Raw genomic sequence first — 23,792 nt, forward strand, 5'->3', positions numbered from 1 at the left:
TTGCCCGGAACACCTCACCGGGGAGGCGTCCTAAAGAGATGCCCGAACCACCTCACCTGGCTCCTCTCAATGCGGAGGAGCAGCGGCTCTACTCTGAGCCCCTCCCGGATAACCGAGCTTCTCACCCTATCTCTAAGGGAGAGCCCGGACACCCTGCGCAGGAAACTCATTTCGGCCGCTTGTAATGTATTTATTTGTAATTATATTATAGACCGTAACAGTCGCTTATTTGTTCGGTACATGCGTTTGCGTTCACTGTTTCAAGTCGGACATATTAAGGGACGGAACGCAAACAGCCACGTAGTAAAAGGCGAAGCTGGTTTGGTGAGCCTTCATTACGATTTTAATGCACATATTGAATTTGTCATTTTATGATAAGCCCACGGACGTTTCAATCGTGCTTGACGAAACACCGTAAATTCAAAATTTATGTGATGATTTAAAAATCTAACAAACACGGGCTCTGACTAGTCCAGCGACCGAGTTAGCAACTTTGACGTTAGCTTGACAGGTCTCCGCCGTAAACATAGAACTAGCTTTGTGGCTAGCACCACCAGCTAAATCGACTCTATATTATAATATGTCAATTACTCAATCACTGCATATTTGTTAATTGCAATTCCAGGAGACTACATGCAGTGCGCATGCATGTGAGATATCTGTTTGTTTTCTGTCGATAACTGAGCTCTACTGTGTGGGGTAGGGAAAAAAACAAAACAAAACAATAATCTTTGCTAATTAGTGATAGTGCACTTCGGATGGTTTCGATTGTACTATTCTAGCGGTACAATGACAACTTTAAAAGGTCTTCAAAGATGTCATTTGTATTACATCGATAATGCGACCATCTTGTTTATGTATTTTATAATTACGTCAACTCCAATTGACAGTTGGATGTGTGTTAGTTGTTATTGAACATGCCGTTTCATAAATTTCTAGTTTGCCATTGGGTGATAAATGACTAAGAATAAATAATGATTTATACTTGCACTTATTTTAAAGCATTTGTTGTTTTTGTTCTACGTAAAAGTAAAAAAAGTGTTGCCATTAGGGAAGTTAAAAATTGACAAAACAATCTACTTAATGGATCAATTTATTAGCCCTTGACTCTCTTATTGTATTGTAGTATTATTGCCACTCGTAAAGAGTAATTGCTTGGTCTGTCACGTGGAGCTTTTCCCAAAATGTTATCCTTACATTTGTTACATTTAGTTATTTATCTTTTCAGTACTGTATTACTTCCTGGATATTGGAAAGCACCTGCTTCCAAGTATTGCGTTGCTTCCCAATGAGGACCCAGAAGGATTATCTATAAGCTATGGACATTAGAATTTAATACACCGTTCAAATGGAGATCAATGCTGATCACGAGCACAGCGCTCTGAAATCCCAAGAGGTTGAACGTGAGCGACATTTGAAGGAACAGGTCCTTGATGCCAATCCAAACACAACCAAGGGGATTCACAATGGTGAGTGCTGATGGTTTCTTGGAGGAGTAGGACTCGTCTGCCTTGTCTTTTGTCTTTATATCACACCATGCGCTCACTACTGAACCAAAATGTCTGCTATTGTTTGAGCACAATACTCAAAGGGAGAGAAACATGCCCTCCTTGAAACTGGAAAAAACAACTCGTGTGTTTAGGACTAACATATTTTTGGAGCTACTGTCGTACTACAACAAACAAGCCACTATAACAAAATAAACATTTTGGACATGAGTACAGAAAGTCATAAGCAATGTAAGGTGTCCAGTAGTGATACTAGTGATACAACAATTGTGCAAATGATGCAGAGAGTCATGTGGTCCCCTACACCATCAGTTCTTAATGAGTAGTCACTGACTAGGATTTGCCTTCTGTACATAGGCAAACATTTTTTACAATTGGCGCAGATTACAATGACCTGTCGTCGTGATCTAACACTAGTTTCCAAATACACATGATGATGTTTAGTAGCATGGTGGAACTAGATGAGAATACAATTAGCAGTGCAGCATAGCCTTAAGACTTTCTGATGAGTGGATGAATTGGCCTGTGCTGCTGAGTGTTGTCATAGTTGCTCAGCCAGTTTGCCAACAGAATCACATTCACTTTGCATTCTAGTGTGCAATACAAACTATGACTCACTGTTACATTCCTTGGGACTCATTCATTTCAGGTCCCGTCACCTCGGATGTGATGCCAAATGGAGACGAAATGTCAGAGGGCATTGCTGCTGCTGGGAGCTCCCATCTTAATGGGTCCCTGTCTCCAGCAACCCTTCCACAAAGCATCAGCTCCCCAGTCAACTCCCAAACTCAAGAGGCCTCCCCAGGTGTGACCTCTTATCCACCCATGATGATTGAACCTGTTCAGGCTGCTGCTGAGGCATCGGGTCACATGGGTGATGCATTGCAGTCGCTCAAACTCAGTATGCCTATGCAGGAGACAGATTTGTGTAAGCATACATTTGTTGAGTGAATGCCTCCTTTGTGCCGCATCTTTTTTAAAACTTACTTTGTAAAGTTATTCAAAACTAAACTCACATTCTTTACCTCTTGTGTTTCTCCTCTGGGTAGATGGAGTTAGGGAAATTACTTTTGTGCAACCTCAATAGGGTTGTGATGGCATATTTTTCTGGATTATTTATTTGACTTTTTCACCACATGGATGTCGAGCTATAAAACAGTATGAATGCTAGCTGCCACATTGGCACTGAATGACTCTTAATTAAGACTGCTGTTATTGTTTCCTTTTGGATGAATGCCCTTGCTCTTTAGCTAACCAGAAGCCTTCGTTGGAGATGGAAAATGAGGAGAAGATTCGTCTGGAGGCTCGCAGGCGCCTGGAAGAGCAACTGAAACAGTACAGAGTGCAAAGGCATAAAGAGAGGGTGAGTGAATAGTCACTGTACATACTGTATGTACGTATGTACATCACCATTGACGTCAATAAATAATAAATAATGTATCTTAGATGTCACATTGTCACGACCATCACTGTCATTTTTACATCTTTCATGCAACTGTCTTCGTTTTTCGAATACATGCTCGACATATGCAACCGAAATAGTAATTACAGATAATTGGATTATGGCAAATTGAATGTGTGATATTACATAGATTAAAAGTTTAAATGAGACTTTTTTTTTTGTAGGTTTTGCTCTTCACTTGTTTAGCTGATAACATACAGTGTACAACAGGCATAGCAAATTCGAAGTTGCGATATTGCTAGAATAAGGGCCAAATGTTTGTGTTTTAGTCTCACCGCAGCACTACAAAAAACAGACCATTCAGTACCCTGGACCCCGAGTTAATGCTGCATCCTGAGGCTCTTCCCAGGGCCAATACAGTCTCCATGACCAAGGAGTATTCCTTCCTGAGGACCAGTGTACCCCGCGGTCCTAAACTGGGGAGTTTAGGAATTCCTCCCACCAAGGAGAAAAAATCCAGATCCTCCCGAACAAGCAAAATCCACTCCTTGGCAGACTACAGAACTGCAGAGAATGATGGTGGAGCCAAGGGAGGAGGTGGAATAAAGACTGCAGACAACACCATGGGCTCCATCCAGTCAACTATCAGCTCAGTATCCACTGTGTCCGAGATCAGCTTGATGTCACATTCAGGCACCTGTGAGGGAGAAGGGGAAGCTAGTGCTTCGGTCCAGGTCGAGGAAAGTGTCCCTGAGATTGATGGCAGTGAATCAGGAGCAAGGCCTGATGGCAATGACAGTGACAGCTCATCCTACAGCAGTGTGTCTACCAGGGGAACCAACACCATACTGTCTGCTGCCATGGACAGGCAGCAGGGGACCTACACGGTTGAGGGACGGGAAATTGCTCCAGAGGCCATGGGGCAATTCCCCTCCCTGCATGAAGTGTTGCAGGCGGCCAGTGATGAGCAGCACCTTCTGGAGTTGGAGCAAGAAGGCTCCGTAGAACCACGGAGCCGCAGAGACAGCTTCTCCAGCAGGTATTTTTGATGTCAGGCAGTGATGAAGTACATTTTTTAAAATAAAAGTCACAAAATGTGTGTTTACTTTTCATTTATCAAATAATCATTGTAACACAGATGTTGTTTATGTTGTTCAGTGTCTCTTTGGAGAGCTCTGTAATGGGCCATGATGAAATGCTGCAGGTGCTGAAAGAAAAAATCAGACTAGAAGGCCAACTGGAATCTTTGTCATCTGAGGCCAACCAGGTTAGTATGAAGCATACACATACGCTGACCAGACAGAAATTATTGCAAAATAATGATATCCAATATAAGAGCTGTATCAAATATTCTGCCTTAACAAAGGGAAAAATGCTCAATTTTGAGTGACACCATCAAAGGTATATTAATTTAACAGTGTTTACTATTGTGAATATAGTCTGCAGTGGTCTAGAAATGTACTGCATCATAATCAGAGTGGTGTGTAATATTTTGGTTTCCTCGGTTTGATGAGAAAGCCGCGTGCATAGACAGTACAGTACAGTTGTACAAATGTGTATGGCATAGCTTGAATTGCTAATATACACCTACCACAAATTTTCTAGGTAAGTAAATCATGAACGAACACAAAAATGAAATGGTTTGAATTTCGTTGATGGTTTTTGACGTGTTACTTGCAATTTGTATATGCGTTATGTCGACAAAGCTATCCAGACACGCTCCACTCAGGAGTCTGACTAGACCCATTTTTTCTTCTTGAATCTTTATTCTTTATCTTCCCAAGATATTTTGAACAATTGCATGTTTTCAACTTCTTGGCAACAGATTGGGGAAAGCCTTCTTCTGCACGAGCGTGACTTTTGCACGATTCATAAAGTATGGTCCATAAAGACATGGTTGGATGACTTGTGTGGAAAACTTGCACAGACCTCTCCTGGGTCCAACATTGAATGAGCAAGAATTGCCACAGACACATTCCAATCTTACCAAAAAGTGCAGAAGGTCTCATAGGTGTAAACAGAGGGACGACCTCTATTTTCTTGAATTTTAATTCCTGTAGGTCATGTAGCCAAATAGTTTTTCCTCTAGTGTAAAAGTATATTCAAACTTGTGCATCAAAGCTGCACGCTTTTTCTCAGCATTTATTACCTCCGTTTGCTATAGACAGACATTAATTTGGAAATACTGTATCTTTCAATGTAAATTCCTACAATCCTCTCATGCCCACCAGGCTCTAAAGGAGAAGACTGAGCTCCAGGCCCAGGTTGCCACCGTGAATGCTCAGATGCAGGCTCAGAAGACAGAGGTTCAGTTTAGCCAGGAAAAGCAGAGTGTTCTCACGACAGAAGTCAGGACACTGCAGCAGAGTTGTAGCCAACTAGAGAAGGCAATGATGGAGCTCCAGGGCAATTTGGAGAGCAAAAATTCCAGTCTTGCTTCACTGTCCAATGACCTGAAGGTGGCTGAAGACCAATACAACAGGCTGATGGGGAAGGTGGAGGAAATGCACAAGACTCTCACTTCAAGGGACAATATAGGTGAGACTTCAGTCTTCTTAAAAGCCATCATGATTGTTTTTATTCTTAATATCGCTCATATTGATGCATACACTATATTGTCGAAAGTATTCCCTCACCTGGCTTGACTCACATATTAAGAGTTATGATTAATAATGGGATGTCACTTAAATTCATATCTGAGTCAAGGCAGGTGAGCAAATACTTTTGGCAATATAATGTATTTATATTTTGTGTAGCTAACAATACCATTTACCCATTTTGCAGTCCAAGAAATGCGACTGCAAATGGGTGGTCTTCAGAACCAGCTACAACAAGTGCAGCTGGAGCGCAGCACTCTCCAGAGTCGGCTGAAAACCTCCCAGGCAGAGATTGACTCACTCCAGCAAGTCAGGCAGTGGTACCAGCAGCAGCTAGGCCTGGCTCAGGAAGCCCGAGTGAGACTGCAAAGTGAAATGGCTAACATGCAGGTAAAATGGACATGCTCTTTGAATTCAAGATGTACAGTACATCAAACAACAGCTCTGGTACAAATAAGATATTTCTTCCTTCCTAGGCTGGAAAAATGACCCAGACTGGTGTTCTCGAACATCTCAAGCTCGAGAACGTGACCTTGTCTCATCAACTGACTGAAACGCAACACCGCTCTATCAAAGAAAAAGAGCGTATTGCTGTTCAGCTGCAGAGCATTGAGGTACATTGTTGACCAACAGAACAGAGCATACCTGGGGAGATGATTTTATATGAGAAGTCTACCCCCTGTCTATGGAATGGGCACGCTTCAACGTTTTAAAATAAATGAGACCACGATAAATCATATTGCAGCTTTTTCCACCATTAATGCAACTTTTAACCTGTACAAATAGAAAAAATATATATTTTGGACAGGAAGTAAAAAAATAAATGTGATAAAGTGGTTGCACAACTGTGCACACCCTCATAACAGGGGAAACGACTGGGCTCAGGATTAACCAATCACATTGAAACTCGTGTTAGATGGGAGTCATCAAACAACTACCACCAGTTTAAAGTTTAACTTAAAGTTTAAAGGACTCGTGGAATGTTTTCGATATGGCTGCAATAGTTTTACTCTTTAATTTATATACATATTTTGTGGAGGTGCAACAATTGATTAATTGATAATTAAATTAATCGACAACTATTTTGCAAATCGAAAAATCTTGTAAAGACATTGTCAAAATCTTCAGAATTTCAGCCGCCTAGCAGTAAATATTCTCAGATTTCTGTGGTCCTCCGCTAAAGCAGACTATATTCTCAGATTTCTGTGGTCCTCCGCTAAAGCAGACTATCACTTTGTTTAATCAAAATTTTTACCAATTTTCTGACAAGCTCCAGACCAAACCAGTAACTGAATCATAATAAATTTTTGTCCTGTTCATTCAATTACGTTTGATACTGTATACGTCAATTAATACGTTTTACACCGTATGCCATAGTTTTATTTAGCTTTTTATATTGATATCATTTGTGTTGTCTTTTGTAGCACCGCAGGTCCTTGAGTACCGTAATTTCAACCCTCTGTGTTATGCATATTGAAGAATTCACAATAAAGGCACCTTGAATAGAGCCGCAAATGAAAACGTTTTTATCCGATTAATCGTGAAAAAAAATTGATAGATTAATCGATTTCTAAAATAATCTTAAACTGCAGCCCTAATATTTTGGACATTGCAGCTGTTTGTTTTTCTCCTGCACTGAATATACTTTTATTTATTATTGTTTACATTTGCAACACTTATCCCTCATTGCGGTCTCATTTATTGTTACTCACTTCATTTATGCAGTGGTTTGAGCACAGTTGATGTAACAATTTTTTTTTTATTATTGTGCGCTGCTGTGTATAAATGAAAGAATGATAAAGAAATCTGTCAATCAATTCATCGTTCAAAAACCTGGCATTTGAACGGGGTGTGTGGACTTTGTGTATCAAGAGTAAATTTATGACAAAAATGTCATGCTGTGCACGATTTAACATATGGTTTGCTTTCAGATCTCGCTTTGATTAAATATATTATTTATTATGATATGGACCTTCTGCTACCTCCGTTGTAGGCAGACATGATGACTCAAGAAGCTGCTTACAAGCAGATCCAGGATGCTAAAACTATGGTGGAAGATGACCTGCAACACAAACTAGAAGAGTTTGAGGAAGACCGGGAACGCTTAATAAAACTGGCCAACACAGCAAGTAACTTGGAAATGGAGCTAGAGCAGGTAGTGATTTCTTTCTCTTCTTTTTGTCATTTTAATCTTTTTCAATAAAATTTGTCATTTCTTTTGCGGGTAGCTAAATTGTACATGTGCTATGCTTATTTAGCTGTTCTTCCAGTTGTTTCAGTGTGTGTTTTCAGTTGTTAAGGACCAGTGCTAACTGCTAACCATTGTGCCTCTATGTTGTCATGTTTTTTTTTTTGGTTTTGTTCTGTTTCTTGAAATTAGATGAAGTTGAACCTTTCTCAGAAGGACATGCAGCTGCAATCTCTCCAGAAAGAACATCTGGAGCTGATGCGTCAGTTGACCACCACTCAGGAGAACCTTCATACTAAAGAGCAGTCAATCAACCAGCTCGAGGCGCAATACCAAGAGCTGGAAGCCCAGCTAGCTGAGCTGCAGGCAGAGAACAATAGCAAAGATGACAGCATCCAGTACCTTCAGCATGAGAAGATTGTTCTTGAGGTAGCATTGCAGACAGCCCGAGCCGACAAGAGCCAACTTGATGAAAATGCGGGACGGCTTGGAGAAGATGTTTTGATGGCCTCGGATGTGTTAGATCAGCTCAAACAGGAAGTTCAGGTTAAAACTAATCAGGTGCGAAACACATGAAAGTTAGCTGTCCTTTGAAGTATCACTGAAGTTGCATAAAAATAGACAAAATGTAATTCAGTTAGCCCTACAATAAACTGTGCCATATCATTTTTAACTTTGCAATTTAATTTTATCAAGAGGAGGGTTAATTTATTTCTTTTTTATCTGTAATAATGTTTGGGTTAAACAATGTTATGCAGAGTTGTTTTAGATATTTGATTCAGTTTCATATTTGATGTAATGTATGATGGATATTTGCTTTGTTATAGATTGAAAAGCTACAGCAAGAAAATGGTTCCTTGAAAAAACAAGCTCAAAAATTAAAGGAACAGTTCCAACAACAAAAGGTACCAAATCTGCATTACCCTTATCAGTGCATAACGCCAAATGCTACATGAATGTGTTATAATTTTATCAACTGTGGTAAAAATATATGTTGGAAGAAACTCTTGGCAACTCTCAAACTCATTAACTAATAAAATCATAGGGCCATATTCTCCCATTCATGCAGAAGTATTTTATTTATTTATTTATTTATTTTTACGGGCCTGGCTTGTGCACCTTTCACCAACATGCATTCTCTCGTCCAAACTTCTGACATACAAATTTGTGCGCAACCACCTAAAAGGCTTGACTCATTGAAGTCTTAGGCTGGCTGTAAATCATGGAGCATGGCATTTTCCTGAGACTTCTGAATGTCGTAGAAATCCATTTGGAAAATACAGTTTAAAGTAAAATAAACTTTAATTAAACTTTGAAGTTCATTTAAATTTAAAGAAACCCATTTCTCTAAATATGAAAATACCTTCCGTAGTGAATGTGTCATCGCCAGTGAGACGTACGCACCGTCTAACACATTACACTTTGAAGGAGAGGATGTTTCTTTATTTCAGTATGAAATAAATAAAAATAATTTAGTCAAAATACTGTGTTATGACTCTAAATTGCCCGTAGGTGTGAATGTGAGTGCGGATGGTTGTTTGTTTGTATGTGCCCTGCGATTGGCTGGCAACCAGTTCAGGGTGTACCCCGCCTCCTGCCCGATGATAGCTGGGATAGGCTCCAGCACGCTCGTGACCCTAGTGAGGAGAAGCGGCTCAGAAAATGGATGGGCGGATGGATGGACTCAATTAAGGCTGCAACTAACGATTATTTTAATAATCACTGAATTTGTTGATTATTTTTTTAAATTAATCGATGAATCTGGATTAAAAAACAATTTCCCTCCCTTTATTCAAAAACAGGACATTATTTAAAATTTACAGGACAGAAAACACACAAAGTGATTATGATTGAGTTCCTGGTTTGTTTTGTAACGTTAGAAAATTGGCGGTATGGTAGCCGACTGGTTAGCACATCTGCCTCACAGTTCTGAGGACTGGGGTTCAAATCCCGGCTCCGCCTATGTGGAGTTTGCATGTTCTCCCCGTGCCTGCGTGGGTTTTCTCCAGGCACTCCGGTTTCCTCCCACATCCCTAAAACATGCATGGCAGGTTGATTGAGGACTCTAAATTGCCCTTAGGTGTGAATGTGCGCACGAATGGTTGTTTGTTTATATGTGCCCAGCGATTGGCTGGCGAACAGTTCAGGGTGTACCCCGCCTCTCGCCCAAAGATGGCTGGGGTAGGCTCCAGCACGCCCGCGACCATTGTGAGGATAAAGCGGTACGCAAAATGGATGGATGCAAATGTCTACTTTTGACTGAACACAAAGATAATCAGTCTACTTTCATGGAAGACTATAGAAATCTGAGAATATTTACAGTTCAGTGCCTGAAATTCCAATAATTTGGACAATTTGAAGCTGAACAAGGTCTTGAAACAATTACGTGCTCATCAAAATAGTTGTTGATTAATTGATTAATTGTTGCACCTCTAGACTGAACACGTTTGGAGGTCCATCAATAGAAAAGGGGGTGTGCCTTCGGGTCTACAGTTCAGCGGTGCCCTGCAAGTTTCCTTGCACCACAGAATGCGGGCGAGCCACTTGAACGAATTTGACGACCGACATAGACTCAAATAAAAACAAACGATTCAATATTTAACTCATCATTGTGCCATAACGATGGCTGTAGTAATCTTGAGCCCTGCGCTTTCAAAAAAAAAAAAACACCAATCTGCCAGCAGCACGCTTGAAGATAACATTGACAACAACATTGATTTAAAAATAAAAATATCGCAGCAGTGAAAAATATTTAAACTGGAACTGATATTTTTCACCATTTAATATTATATAATATGGCAACGTTCGGCCGTTGGCGTAAATTGGTCTGGACACATTTGGCCTTTGGACAGGGGGTGAGCATTATGGGCCAGGTGTTTACCATACTGTCAGCACGAGTAAGCCATCGACAAGCAGTTAACTAAATCTAAACTTCCAATATAATTTTCATCTTTATGGGGCACAGCACTTATAGCCTCTGGAGTGCAGAATAGGAAAAGTGTTTACATCCACGGGAGAGTGTGTGTAGCACCAGGATTCACAGTAAACGCCAACATTTTGGTGCATGGGAGAATGCACACACTGGAGAATATGGCCCATAGAGCGTAACTTCCTCTATAGTTTCTATTGCAAGACCCGGCTCACAAAATTGTAAATAGTGGGCCAAATTGGACCAGGCACTTAATTTCCCTGCAAGTATAGAGGGTGACAGTAAAGTTGATAGAAACTGTTGCAGAAAGCAATTGAGAATTTCCTTTTAAAAATATTATTGTCAGATTCTCTCATGTTGCTAATGCTGATGTTTTCGTGGGAGGATGTATTGTGGAGCTGGATGACTGTCACATCTGCCTCACTGAATTGAGAAATAATAGATGGTGCTCAGTTTGTCATGAAAGCTGTGATAAAGAAGGAGTGGCTTGTTGACAGAAATTCTAAGGCTTCAGTCTATCCAGGCTCTTTTCTCTGATAGATTTTGGCAACACTCATGTAACTATTCAGATGTATCCAGTGGAAGTATGGCTGACAAACTCAAACAATGTTACGTCTTCACAGGTGATGGTGGAAGCCTACCGTCGGGATGCAAATTCCAAAGACCAGTTGATCAGTGAGCTCAAGTCTACTAAAAAGCGTCTTCTGGCAGAGGTGAAGGACCTAAAACAAGAGCTTCTGGATGTTCAGGGGGAGAAGCAAAAGGCTGAATTAGAGCAGTCCCGACTACAGAAAGAAGTGCTCAGAGTCCAAGAACAGATTAATAACATGGAAAGTCATCTGCAGGACATTCAGAGAGAACGAGACCAGCTTGAAACACAGCTCCAGGTAATTGGAAACAGTGCAATTTCTCCTGTGTTAAATTCAGCAATTTTAGTGCTGATTTTTTAATAGCCTTGTTATTTTCCTTCACAGTCCTTGCAGTTTGATCAGAGTCAGCTTGTGGCTGTGACAGAAGAAAATGAAAGTCTTAGGAAACAAGTAGAGAAAATGGAAACAGAAGCCAAAAAGTGAGTCATATTCTCCATAAAGCAAAGTGGTACTTAAATAAATCCTGCTTAATTGGTTTGGACCCTGATAAGTATCTCTCTTCATATTTTATTATTAAAAAAAATATTTTATTTGTAAAGTATTGTTGGCCTGCACAAGAATTGTAGCTGTGACATCACAAAGACCTTTACATACAGACACTGAGCATGTTGTCAAGTTGCTTGTATGAATGTGAATTCTGTCACCGCTCATGGTAATAAAGCCACTAAAGTTCATCAGCGACTGTGTCATCCTTGACCACATTTGAGGGCATTGCAATACTGTCAATTATGGAAACTGCAGCTTTCCCCTTGATTAATGAATTTTAATCTTTGCTTGAAACAGAGCCATCTCGGAGCAAAAAGTGCGTATGAAGCGGCTGGGGACAGATTTGACCAGCGCCCAGAAGGAGATGAAGGCCAAACACAAGGCATACGAGAATGCTGTGAGCATCCTGAGTAGGAGGCTGCAAGAGGCCCTGACTGACAAGGAGACAACTGAGGCTGAGCTGGTCAAACTCAAAGCTCAGGTGTCGGTTGGTGGAAACACCCACATCCTGCAGGTATAAACCTACCAGATCTTTACACACCTTGAAATATTTTATATTGACTTTACTGCTGTACAATAAGTAAATGTGAGGAAAGACATCCATAAGGCTTGTACAATTGATAGCAAATTATCCTTCCTCCTCCTAAGCACCGTTAACTACTGGTTAAATAATTCTCTGCCTATTGGGTTGGTATTGCTGCTATTAGTGATCTACAACACTACATGCCTATTGCCATCGCCAACAGGTTGTAAAACTAGGTGCTTAGGATTCGCAGTTTGTATTGGGCAGACTGTTGGTTTATCAACCCATGGCAATATTGTCCAAATATTGTAAATGATTACTCAACTGAATATTATCTGTTCCATGACCTGTGTTTTCTTGCACTCTCTACTCTGGTCTCAGTTGGAGCAATTTATGCTCCCTCTCACTGATTTTCTCTAGCTTTCAAGCGCTAGTAGAAGCACCACCAATATGACAGGCAGTAAATTAGTCAAAGGTATCTGTCACTGCCAGACATTCTTGAAGAAAGTACCTGAAAGTGGTACTTTATTACAAGAACAAGTGTCTTAACAGAAATAACTTTGGTAAAAGTCATCTTGTGTAATATTAAGTCTGATAGTATCTGACATTTGAGTAATTTTCGAATGACCTTAAGTATTGGAAATAAAAGTATTCCGAAAAGTGAGTGCTTAGAATTTTCAGTGTGTTTTTATCTATTGAAATTTTATTTTTACATATTTTGTTTTACTTCATTGGCGTAGTTAAAGATATTGGCTAACAAGCTAAGTTAGCCATCACGGGACACTGGGGTCTGCTTGTCTCTAGCCAGAAGCAGCAAAAGAGACAGACTGGCACTGCTACACTAAAGGCTAACTGATTACCTGTGTTTAATTTTAATGACCTACCCCTACCAGTATCCATAACACATCATTACAGGCAGGACTATTCCTCCACTTTGTTCCGTGGTTCAGGTATTATGTCGCAGAACATTTTCTTGGGATTTTTTTTTTTTTTTTTCCGTCTTCGTCATAGTAATGAAGATGGTTAAGGAAAATGTATCAGAGTAAAAGTAAACATTTTATTTACAAAATTTACTTAGGTTTAAAATGTGCCAGAAATATAAATAACAAAATACAGATGAGTGAAAATTCTACTTATGTAGAAGAAGAAGAAGAATCACTTTTTATTGTCGTGAACATGCATACATGCACACGAAATTTGTTCTCTGCATTTAACCCATCACAGTGAACACATTCACGTGTTCTGATGTGTACTGAGTTACAACCCCAATTCCAATGAAGTTGGGATGTTGTGTTAAACATAAATAAAAACAGAATACAATGATTTGCAAATCATGTTCAACTTATATTTATTTGAATACACTACAAAGACAATATATTTAATGCTCAAACTGATAAACTTTGTTTTTAGCAAATAATCATTAACTGAGAATTTTATGGCTGCAACATGTTCCAAAAAAGCTGGGACAGGGTCATGTTTACCACTGTGTTACTTTTTCTTTTAACAACATTCAATAAATGTTTGGGAACTAAGGACACTAATTGTTGAAGCTTTGTAGGTGGAATTCTTTCCCATTCTTGCTTGATGTACAACTTCAGCTGTTCAACATTCCGGGGTCTCCGTTGTCATAGTTTACGCTTCATAATGCGCCACACATTTTCAATGGGAGACAGCTCTGGACTGCAGGCAGGCCAGTCTAGTACCCCCACTCTTTTACTACGAAGCCACACTGCTGTAACATGTGCATAAAATAAATAAAATGAAATAAAAAGGTGATCCAAATACATTGAAATGACTAGTTTTACACATGAAAAATGCTGTTGTAATGACATATTAATCTCTTATTGTATGGAATCAATTTAAGTTACTTTAGTAAAGAATATCAATAATTGCTATTATTGTTGAATACAGGTATACTTCGGTAAAGCATTCAATAATTGCTGTTATTGTTTAATACAGGTATTATAAAACCCTTAATAACCCTCTGTTTATCTGTTACTCAGGAGAAGATTGAATCTCTTCAGACTGGGCTTCAGGTTGTAACCAAAAGCAAGGCAATGTTAGAGAAGGAACTTGAGGAAGTCATTAACCTCACATCCACAGAGTTAGAAGAGTACCAGGAGAAGGTCTTGGAGTTAGAAGACGAGGTGTGCTATCAAATATGTGGACTGTGTTAAATTTGAGAAAATTCACTTAATACTTTTTTAGGTTTTTCCATATTTGGCTTCTTTAATGGCCTTTTGTCTTTTTTTTTTCAAAGCTTCAAGAGTCACGGTGCTTCAAGAAGCGGATCCGAAAACTAGAAGACGCCAACAAGAAGCTCGCACTTGAGCTAGAACATGAAAAAGGAAAATTGGCTGGACTGACACAGTCCCACAGTACACTGCGGGACCATGCCAATATCTTGGAATCTGCTTTAGCAAAGCGAGAGGCTGATCTTGTACAGCTCAACTTGCAGGTGAAAAATAGATTGCAACTGGTGTTATTAGATTGGTGTGTTTTATGTGCATTGTGGATAAAATTTGCATTGAGATAGTTTCTTGCGATTAAACAAGCATAAAGGATCATCTTCCTAATAGTTAAATAGTTCTTTCATACACCCGCATATTCAGGTACAAGCTGTTTTGAAGCGCAAAGAGGAGGAGGACCAACAAATGAAGCAGGTGGTTCAAACTCTACAGCTTGCCTTGGAAAAAGAGAAAACCAAAGTCAAAGATCTTAAAGAACAGGTACAAATTCTCAGTGCTCTCAGGATCGAAGATTTTGATCTTTTGTAATTAGAAGTTCTCTTTGCACTTTGGTGAATTTTTGGTTATTAATTACTCAATGTGTCTGTCTAGGTGGCAACAGCAAAGGCTGAAGCAGCCCACAATAGGAGGCACTACAAGGCTGCCATGTTGGAACTGTCAGAGATCAAGAAAGACCTGCAGGCCAAAGAAGACTTGGTCAAAGCGCTGCAACATGAAGCCCACAAACTACAGTATGTACAATAGTTTGTTACAGAATACAGATGTCTATGGAAATTACATACAGTAAATACAGATATTGCTGCCAAGGAAACAGTGGATACATATCTCACATTTGTTTATGATACTTCCAAATACCCCAATTACGTCATTGATTTGATAATGAGATTTGTCAATATTGGCACGCAAAATTTTCCGACAATTTAATGTTGCAAAAATGAGTACACGCCATTAAAAGTGTAGCAAGTGAAAGTTTAGATTTCAAGAAATATAATTCGCAAGATGATTGAATGAATTAATTTCTTGTTTTCATTGCAAAATATATAAAAAACTTACTTTTCCAAATATGATGTACTCGTCATGTTGAGCACTGTATGTAAATATTAATGGTAAAAAATGGACATTTGTATAATTTCAAGTTTTTCGAAAGAAAACTTAAATATTTAAAAACAACATGCAACATTAGTTTTTAAGTATGTCTTATGACAAAACAATGTTCATTATTATTTTGTACGGTGCATATTACGGTTTGGGGAAAATTTTTCATTTTTTAAATTACCACTGAACTGTCAAACTCGACCAACTAAACAAGTGACTTTGCTTAATTTATATTGGAAACGGATACATTTGTAATGGAAATTTTCCAGAAGGTTTTTAGAAACCTTTTGCAACACTATTTCTCATTGACGATATCCACAGATATCAGGATGAGAAGCATGCTAAGGAGATCTCTAGTTTCCAAGAGGAGCTGGCTGAAGCCCATTCCCACCTCCAGATCCTCCAGAAACAACTGGATGAAGAGCTGTCAAAGAAGCCCCTCACTAACCAAGAAGTAAGGAGGCGGTGTTGTTTTTATTTACATACCGTTGCAGGAGAGACTTATTAATGGACTTAATGACGGAAATGAGTTTTTCAAGGTTTACTGTAGTTCGAATGAAAAATAAATATTTTTCATAGATTTTTACAGCTACTAATGAAATTCAAAAGTTAAATGTTGGTTGAAATGTGTTCAAACCAACACATTGTCTCATCCAAATTCTAATGCTGGCAACTCACAGGTTGAGGACCTAAAGTGGGAGGTGGAAAAAAGGCAGAGGGAGATTGAGACTCAGAAGCAGCAGTTGGAGATGATGGAGGAGGGCCAGCACAGGGAGCTGGACACCCTGCAGACAGCTTTGCAGGCAAGTATTTATTTAAATGATAAATGTCAACTAAGTAACGCCAAAAAAAACCAATGGCAGGCAAATTGCACCTGCTCTTTTTCAAATGGGTGGATTTATTTTAAGTCTGTCTGTCACAGAATATAAAGGTAGAGTTGGAGACAGTCCAGGAGGAGCTGAGTTCTACAAGGAAGGACAAGTTTATGCTACAAGCTAAAGTGGGTGAGCTGAAGAACAGTATGAAGACAGTCCTGCTACAAAACCAGCAACTCCAGCAGGACCTCAAACAGAACCGTCTAAGGAAGGTGATGCAGCCTTTTGCTTGACTTGGGTGTCATTACGGTTCATTGTGTTCAATGTCATTATTGGAACGTAAGATTAAATCAGTCGAAGTATGAATATTAGTTTATCATATTACATTACATACTATTTTAAGTGATTGGTTCTATGCTGATACAAAAATGAGTCATAATGCAGGTAATATTTTTGTTCGACTGTAACACAATAATGTACAATGGAAAATATTGTTTCGGTTTTTAGACATTTCACATTGGAAAGTGGTTGTTAGCCATCAGGGTGCACTTATTAATTTATTTAAGGAAGCTAACTATAACCCTGCAATTATGGTATGTTTCAAACAGCAACGGATGGAGTTGAAGAGTGAGGGGACCCTGTCCAACCCAGTGACACCGGTAAAGATCCCTGACTGCCCGGTACCTGCCTCACTGCTTGATGAGTTGCTAAAACCATCAACTTCGGTCAACAAGGAGCCCCTCAACAACTTGCACAACTGTTTGCGGCAGCTCAAGTAAGATGGTCTGTTATACAGGGATTCTCAAACTCTTTGGGTCCATGGATCCCTTACAGGGGAGACATTTTTACAAGGACCCCTCATCCTTAGGCCAATTAAACATAAATACCATGTGCACTACAGAGATGAACATCTGTATTACTCCAATAACTCTAATTTGCATATTCCAATGAATTGCGGGAACCGCATGGGCTTTCCATTATCATGCTAGTGGCTAGCCCGAACTGGAGCGTCCCAACTTCGCTGTCTTTCGTTGTTCGGGTATTAAGAGGAATGCTTTTTGCGTGCTGTTTTGCGGCGTCCCAGCTACCTATGAGCTGCAGCCTACACGGCTAAATACAATGGCAAGCCACGGACGAACGTGCGCCTCATGTCCGTTGTCAATGCAGCATAAGTCACTAATCATTTTCACTTTCAACTTTTTGACTTCCCATCCGATGCCGATAATGCACCCTTGAGTTTTGGCCAATAACGATATCGGTCCCTTCCGATATCAGCAATACTCATACATACTAATTGTATAGTATGGAATGTGAGAAAAGGCTGGATCAAGTGATATTATTATTATTATTATTATCATTATTATCAAACTTCGGCAAGTGCACCAGGCTCAAGAGGATACCTATTGGCGTGGGGACAGACCACTTTACAAGCAGGCCAGAAACCAGCTGACGATGGAAAGTAACATCACTAAGAGTAATTATAAAGAAAAGCTGGAAAACCTGTTTGCTGCGACTGACTGATTACAATCGCTAACCAACTACAAGCGATCATCCCCCCCAAGTGCGAACAATAAAGGACTGGGTGATGATCTGTATACCTTTTACTGCATATTTGAAAAGGACACTTTCGCACCCCACACCACCAATACCATCCATCACACCTCTGACTCCACCTTCTGCATTGATTATTCACGAACAGGACCTGAAAAGAATCTTCAAACAACAAAAGACCAACAAAGCAGCGGGCCCAGACTATGTCTCGCTCCTGCCTTAAAGTCTGCATGGACCAGCTCGCTCCATTTTTCACACAGATTTTCAACAAATCTTTGGAACTGTGTGAAGTCCCATCCTGCTTCAAATGCAACTCGATCATCCCAATCCCCAAGAAACCTGCAATCCTGGGTCTTAATGACTAGAGGACAGGCCTGTCCCCCTGACATCTGTGATCATGAAGTCCTTTGAATGGCTCGTGCTGAACCACCTCAAGAGCATTAGAGGACCACTGCTGGACCCCCTACAATTTGCCTACCGAGCAATCAGGGGGGTGGATGACGGTCAACATGGGACTGCATTTCATCTTGGAGCACCTCAATAGCACAGGGACCTACGGGAGGATCCTGTTCATGGACTTGAGCGAACAATGTGTACGAATAACAGAAGTACTCCAACAGAGATGTGAAAAATTGGCAGCATGTTGCAATGAAATTGTAAGTCCCCTGTTTAAGAAGTAAATGGCAAGAGGGAAGGAGCTGAAATAGGTGGTGACCAGAATGTGGAGGGTCCAGGTGGGTTTTGCATGCCCTTGTTTTAGCCCTGGCAACTGCAAATATTTTGCCGAGGTCACCTTGCCTTACTTGTACAACTCTTCATGAGATGCATGCAGGCGTATCAGAGTTATGTGATAAGTCAAAATCATATCTGAGGTTTTAATTGGCCCTAAAGTAAGGTGTGGGAGGAATAATTGGTTTTATTGTGCCATGTGTAGATATGTGTAGATATGCACTTTTTTAAAAATGACACATAACCCATTTATTGCAAATTATTTCACAGACACCAGTTTGAGAACCATTTCTGTATTACTTTTTTTTGGTTTTAATTACCTGCGGAGGAAACTCATCTAATGTAGAACACCATTTACAATGCGAGTCTGCAAACGCTGTGATGTTTTTACCTCTTTTTTTTTTTCTTCTTCCAGGGAGGAGATGGACAGCCTCCAAAAGCAGATGGAGGAGCACACAGTAACAGTGCATGAGTCCATGAGCTCATGGCCAAACACAGAGGACGGACTGGCTCAACTGGGACTTCAAAACAACATCTCTAATGCATCGAGGCTGCTGAACGACACCGTGGTAGAAAAAAATAATGAAGCGGAACAGCAGCAGTCATAAAAGCAAACTTTTGTCAGGTTATGATGACAGTGGAGTTTTATCCACAAAATCCATTGTTAGCCATTCCATTTTTCTTTTTAAACAATGGCTCTCAACATTTAATATTGTTCTCCGATTATCACAGGAGTGCTTTTGCAGAGTAATATTTATTATACCATAGCTTTATTCGTTGCTCTTTATTTGACATTTTGTTCAACGTTGTTATCCCCATGTGATAGGTATTTATTAAGAGTTAAACAATTATACACATTAACAACCACACCAAGACAAACCCTGATACTCTGATTTGTAATAATAGATACAGCTTTTGTCCAGGCACATGCTTAACATCTGCTGTTCAGGTTTTAATTATACTTCTTATAATTTGCAATCAGTGGCTTTCATTATTGACTGACAATATTTTTAGAGATGTCTTGATGATTAAGCCATAATGGCTACGAACTGTTCTTCCTATTCTTTGTGCCTGTACTCAGCTAACGTCATTCATTCAGGATTTAACTAACAGGGTTACTCCTTGACAGGTAAGCAGCTGGTGGTGGAACATCATTTCACCTTGTCATAAGGTCATGCTCGCTCATATTTTTTGTTGCCTTTCTTAAAAAGCAGTAAGTCATTATTGTTGTGTGCGTTTGTCCAGAAGTTCTTAAAGTCTACATTAACATGAGTTTCAGTTATGTATGTATCTGTCTTGTCAAGCATGGACTGCCATAGTTTGTATGTGGAAAAAGCCTTATGCAATCTTTACCATACTGTAATGGAATCTGGTTGAATTAACTTGTTTTGCAGGTCTTTGCAAGATGAAATATATTTTGTGTGAAAATCCGTGCAAGTGTGTGGGCCACATTTAACTGACATAGCAAGTTTATTGATCAAAATGTAACTGAAAGAGAAAGTAGCATGTTACAAAATGGTTACCACCAGAAGCAGGTGTCTTTTATTTCTGTACATGATGAAAGGTGACCACAGTATCATACGAGTTGGATGACTACAGGGATAAGGTAATTGTTTCCAGAGTTTAATATATATTTTTTTCTTTTTGTATGATTGTAAATTAATCATAAATGTTTAATAGTGTAAAGATGGGTGGGAAATCCATGTTATGAAAAGCAATATTTCCAGACACATGGTATATTATTCCTAATACAGCAGTGTTCGAATTCTGCAGTAGAGTGGTGTCATCTGACAATGAGGGAGGTTTTTGGTTCCTGTGGCTGTTTGGTAAGTAATTTCATCTAAAACGTTTTCTGTTCCACTGTCCTCTTGTGTATTTAAAGGGAATGGCTTAAAATTCGTCAACACAACACATCTGTGTTGTAAATCTTTCAAACTTTTCATTGTCATGTTTTTTTTATTTTTTATTTCTTCCTAAGAGTAAAATTGTCTGATAAAATGGTGTCTGTTTGACATGCTATCTTAAAAGTCGCACAATTCCATTGCCAGAAAGGTTATTGCTCGCTCAATCGAAATACTATTGTTTCAACACTCCCATTTAGGCAACGTCATTTTTGTTCAGGCACCATGTTGGACGACACCACATGGTCCTTGTCGTTATTTTGAAAGCATCTGGCAGCCGAGGAGAAGAGGTGGTGGTAATGCACTAACTAGTTGACATGTTTTATCACTATCACTCAATCTTTTCATGAGGTTTTTTTTTTTCATTTTTTTTTTTTTTTTTTTACGTAGAACAGAAACTGCACTATAAAATACACGCTGACAGACGCGGGCAGTAGGTATAATTTTACGTTGCAAAAAGGCTAACGTTAGCACGGCCGCCTCAGAAAACGTTTTGAGTTTTCAGTCTTTGTGTAGCTGGCAACTTCAGTGGGCAACTACATTATGTCTATTACTGGAATGTTCTTCTGACCGTGGTTACTCTGTCTTGTGTTTATCTTTGGACGTTCTTAACTGCTTGTTAAATCCTGTTGCCCAGTAAAAGTTGGGCGACGTACAGTGTACTTTTTGGTACGTACAAATAAATGTGACAATTTATATTGCATAGTTACATTTAGTTTAAAGACAAGTACGAAATTATCATTGAAATTAGAAAAGGAAAATAGACACACCACACTCAATCCAAAAATAGAATAGCTGTTATGAACCCTAAGTACCACAAATAATTTTAGGAACGTTGTGTAAATGTATATGCGCTATGTATTAATGTTAATGTATATATTCCTGTAATAGATCCTTGCAGAAAAGAAAAAATAAATCCCACAGGGAACATTCGCACTCCCTTGAAACTGCGCATGCGTAGACTACGTTGTAAACAATGAGACGAGACTATCAGACCGTCCTCATCTTTGTTACACTTTGATTTGTGTCAAACTATTGAGGACCTCCCTAAGCTCATCGTAAAATACAAAACATGTTGCTCTGTGAGTATGAGTACTCATTTGTTACAAGATTTTATTAGATGCACTTTTAGTTGCTTTTTTTTTATCGCCATCATCACTCCGGAGAGGTTCGAATTTGTACGTTGCAGCCCGAGAAGCCACCTCAAATGACAGTTGGGTGTGACAGCATGCAATGAATCCACCAACGCAGCCGTATGTTTAAACAAATATGTATATAATATGTATGTAATGCACATCTTGATGGTTATTGTCCAAATTGCATACGTTTCTCCTTTTTGGGCAGGATGTTATCAGAGCCGCTTGTACCATGCTAGCCATGCTCACTACCCGGCTGTCCAACCTCATTGATATGATAGCAAAGTTGCTAGCACAGGCAAGCTCTACGTCTATGTGCTACTTTTAAAAAAAAATTAATGCTAGTTTGAATATAACAACAGGGTTACGAGTGGCTTAACGTCTCTACCAGGGAGTGATATAAATGAAGGAAACGCGGATAAGCACTTTGTGACAGATTCGGCAGCGCACAGCTAGGTGGCAAGCCTGAACTATATGACTGTAGAAAAAGAAGGGATGCAGGTTATTGCACCTGCAATAAAAAAAATATTAATTTGAAATAATATAAATTGCCAATTGCTCTGGGACTAACTGATATGTTTTGTGATTTAGTTATCCTTGCCAAAATTCTCAGTTGCTATTGTCAAAAGCAGAAAAATATCTTTCAAAGAACAATGATCTTCTGTGGAATTGATGTCAAGATGCATTCATTGCAAGTATGAATTGTACATACTTTAAATGTTGTAGTCCCTGCAAAGCAATAGGAGTGACAAGGATTTGACCCTTGGATGGCACGCCAGGAGGTCACGATTCGCCACTGATTTTCAAGCTTTCAACGATTATTGAAAAAAACATGTTATAGTACTTTAAACACTATTCTATTAATGGTGGTTGACTTGGCTATCGGTTCACTTTTTTTTTTTTTTTTTTTTTATAAAGCTTTACGGCCACAATTTTTTTTTCTCATTTCATAGCCCTGCATGTGTTAAGCAAGCTTTATACATGTTCCTGTTTTAAACAGTTTTTTCCACAGTGCTATTCAGTGATAATTTTGTGGAAAGTACAAACAGTCATCTGTGACAGTATGTTCTTTGAATTTATAAATCAAGACCAAATTGTTGCAATTATTCATAGCTGCTTGTCTTTAGTTATGGTGTATTCTGTTGTTTTCCAGGGAGCTGAAGAATGGAGGCAGTTTTGACCAGGCTGAAGGGCCTAACTGCTGATGAACTGCGTGAGGAATTTGCCCGGGCAGACCTGAAGTGCGTCGCCATCACAGCCACCACACGATCAATCTTTGAAAAGAAGTTGGCACGAATGCTTGCTGGGCCAGAGAGTAGTACCACAGAAACCGACAACGGTTCCTCTGCAAGGGATGCAGATGCCGTGACTTCAGTAGCTGACCATGACAAACCTTTACCGTGTGCCATCTCAAGTGTTTCGGAAAGCAGCGGCCCAAATGATGAGCTGGACTTTGGCTATGGTGTGGGGCTTAACCCGCCAGAGGAAGAGGAGATCTCTAACTCTCAATCCAAATTGAAAACTCCTTCAAAAGCAGCACAATTATCTCCAGCCTTTTATTATGGCGTATGTCCGTCATGGGAGGACATTTTGTCTCGAAATGGTAAGAAAACTTTTTGTTTTTAGGAGACAATGGCTGCTAGTACCATATTAGTATCATAGTTTATAACTGTACCATCTTTGGCAGACATTTTTCACAAACAAGCAACAGCAACAAATATGCTGATTATTGTTTGTCCATAGAGAGAGCACATGTGTATACAGATCAGAAAGATGCCCTTCAAGCTGTGAAGGGGATGAAGGGAGCACGCTTCAAAGCCTTTTCCAACCGCGAGGATGCTGAGAACTTTGCCAAGGGGATGTGTGACTATTTCCCCTCTCCCAATAAATCTTTGACATCCGTATCTCCTGTTAAACCAGGCCAAATCGTCAGTAAAGGTACCGTATGTGAAATAGTATTGAGCTGAATGCTTTGTATCAAGTGTCTCAATTAAATCAGAAGTTTCAGGGCTCTTTTTTCATAACATTGTCTT

The 23,792-nt window shown here is 39.5% G+C and overlaps 2 protein-coding genes across 13 annotated transcripts in view; both read left to right on the top strand.

Moving 5' to 3' along the window:
* Nucleotides 1-213: 213 nt before the first annotated feature.
* On the top strand, nucleotides 214-20,155 carry golga3 (golgin A3). 3 transcript variants are annotated; one of them, XM_061766532.1, is made up of 24 exons: nucleotides 214-324; nucleotides 1,229-1,469; nucleotides 2,158-2,436; nucleotides 2,759-2,871; nucleotides 3,240-3,949; nucleotides 4,069-4,177; nucleotides 5,142-5,448; nucleotides 5,695-5,897; nucleotides 5,984-6,121; nucleotides 7,501-7,662; nucleotides 7,888-8,256; nucleotides 8,523-8,600; nucleotides 11,248-11,511; nucleotides 11,599-11,693; nucleotides 12,058-12,274; nucleotides 14,287-14,430; nucleotides 14,544-14,741; nucleotides 14,896-15,012; nucleotides 15,124-15,263; nucleotides 15,949-16,081; nucleotides 16,308-16,430; nucleotides 16,550-16,714; nucleotides 17,051-17,217; nucleotides 19,138-20,155. In XM_061766532.1, the coding sequence occupies exons 2-24, from the start codon at nucleotides 1,349-1,351 to the stop codon at nucleotides 19,328-19,330; spliced, it is 4,545 nt and encodes a 1,514-aa protein (XP_061622516.1). In that variant the 5' UTR covers nucleotides 214-324; nucleotides 1,229-1,348; the 3' UTR covers nucleotides 19,331-20,155. The 3 variants fall into 3 exon arrangements, with proteins under 3 accessions (XP_061622516.1, XP_061622517.1, XP_061622518.1); XM_061766533.1 differs by having other exon boundaries at nucleotides 2,158-2,313; XM_061766534.1 differs by lacking the exon at nucleotides 2,158-2,436.
* Nucleotides 20,156-20,797: 642 nt separating this feature from the next.
* Nucleotides 20,798-23,792, top strand: part of ankle2 (ankyrin repeat and LEM domain containing 2) — a 35,845-nt gene continuing 32,850 nt past the window's right edge. For 3 of the 10 annotated variants that reach the window (XR_009787590.1, XR_009787589.1, XM_061766543.1), the window contains exons 1-4: nucleotides 21,299-21,876; nucleotides 21,968-22,820; nucleotides 22,913-23,362; nucleotides 23,503-23,697. Coding sequence is in view for 8 of the 10 variants with exons in the window: in XM_061766543.1 (XP_061622527.1) it covers nucleotides 22,924-23,362; nucleotides 23,503-23,697 (634 nt within the window). In the remaining 2 variants the exon portion in view is untranslated. The other 7 variants (XM_061766539.1, XM_061766538.1, XM_061766541.1 and 4 more) reach the window with 7 other exon arrangements.

Source organism: Phyllopteryx taeniolatus, chromosome 3, assembly GCF_024500385.1.
Source record: "Phyllopteryx taeniolatus isolate TA_2022b chromosome 3, UOR_Ptae_1.2, whole genome shotgun sequence".
In the NCBI taxonomy this organism is placed as follows: Eukaryota; Metazoa; Chordata; class Actinopteri; order Syngnathiformes; family Syngnathidae; genus Phyllopteryx; species Phyllopteryx taeniolatus.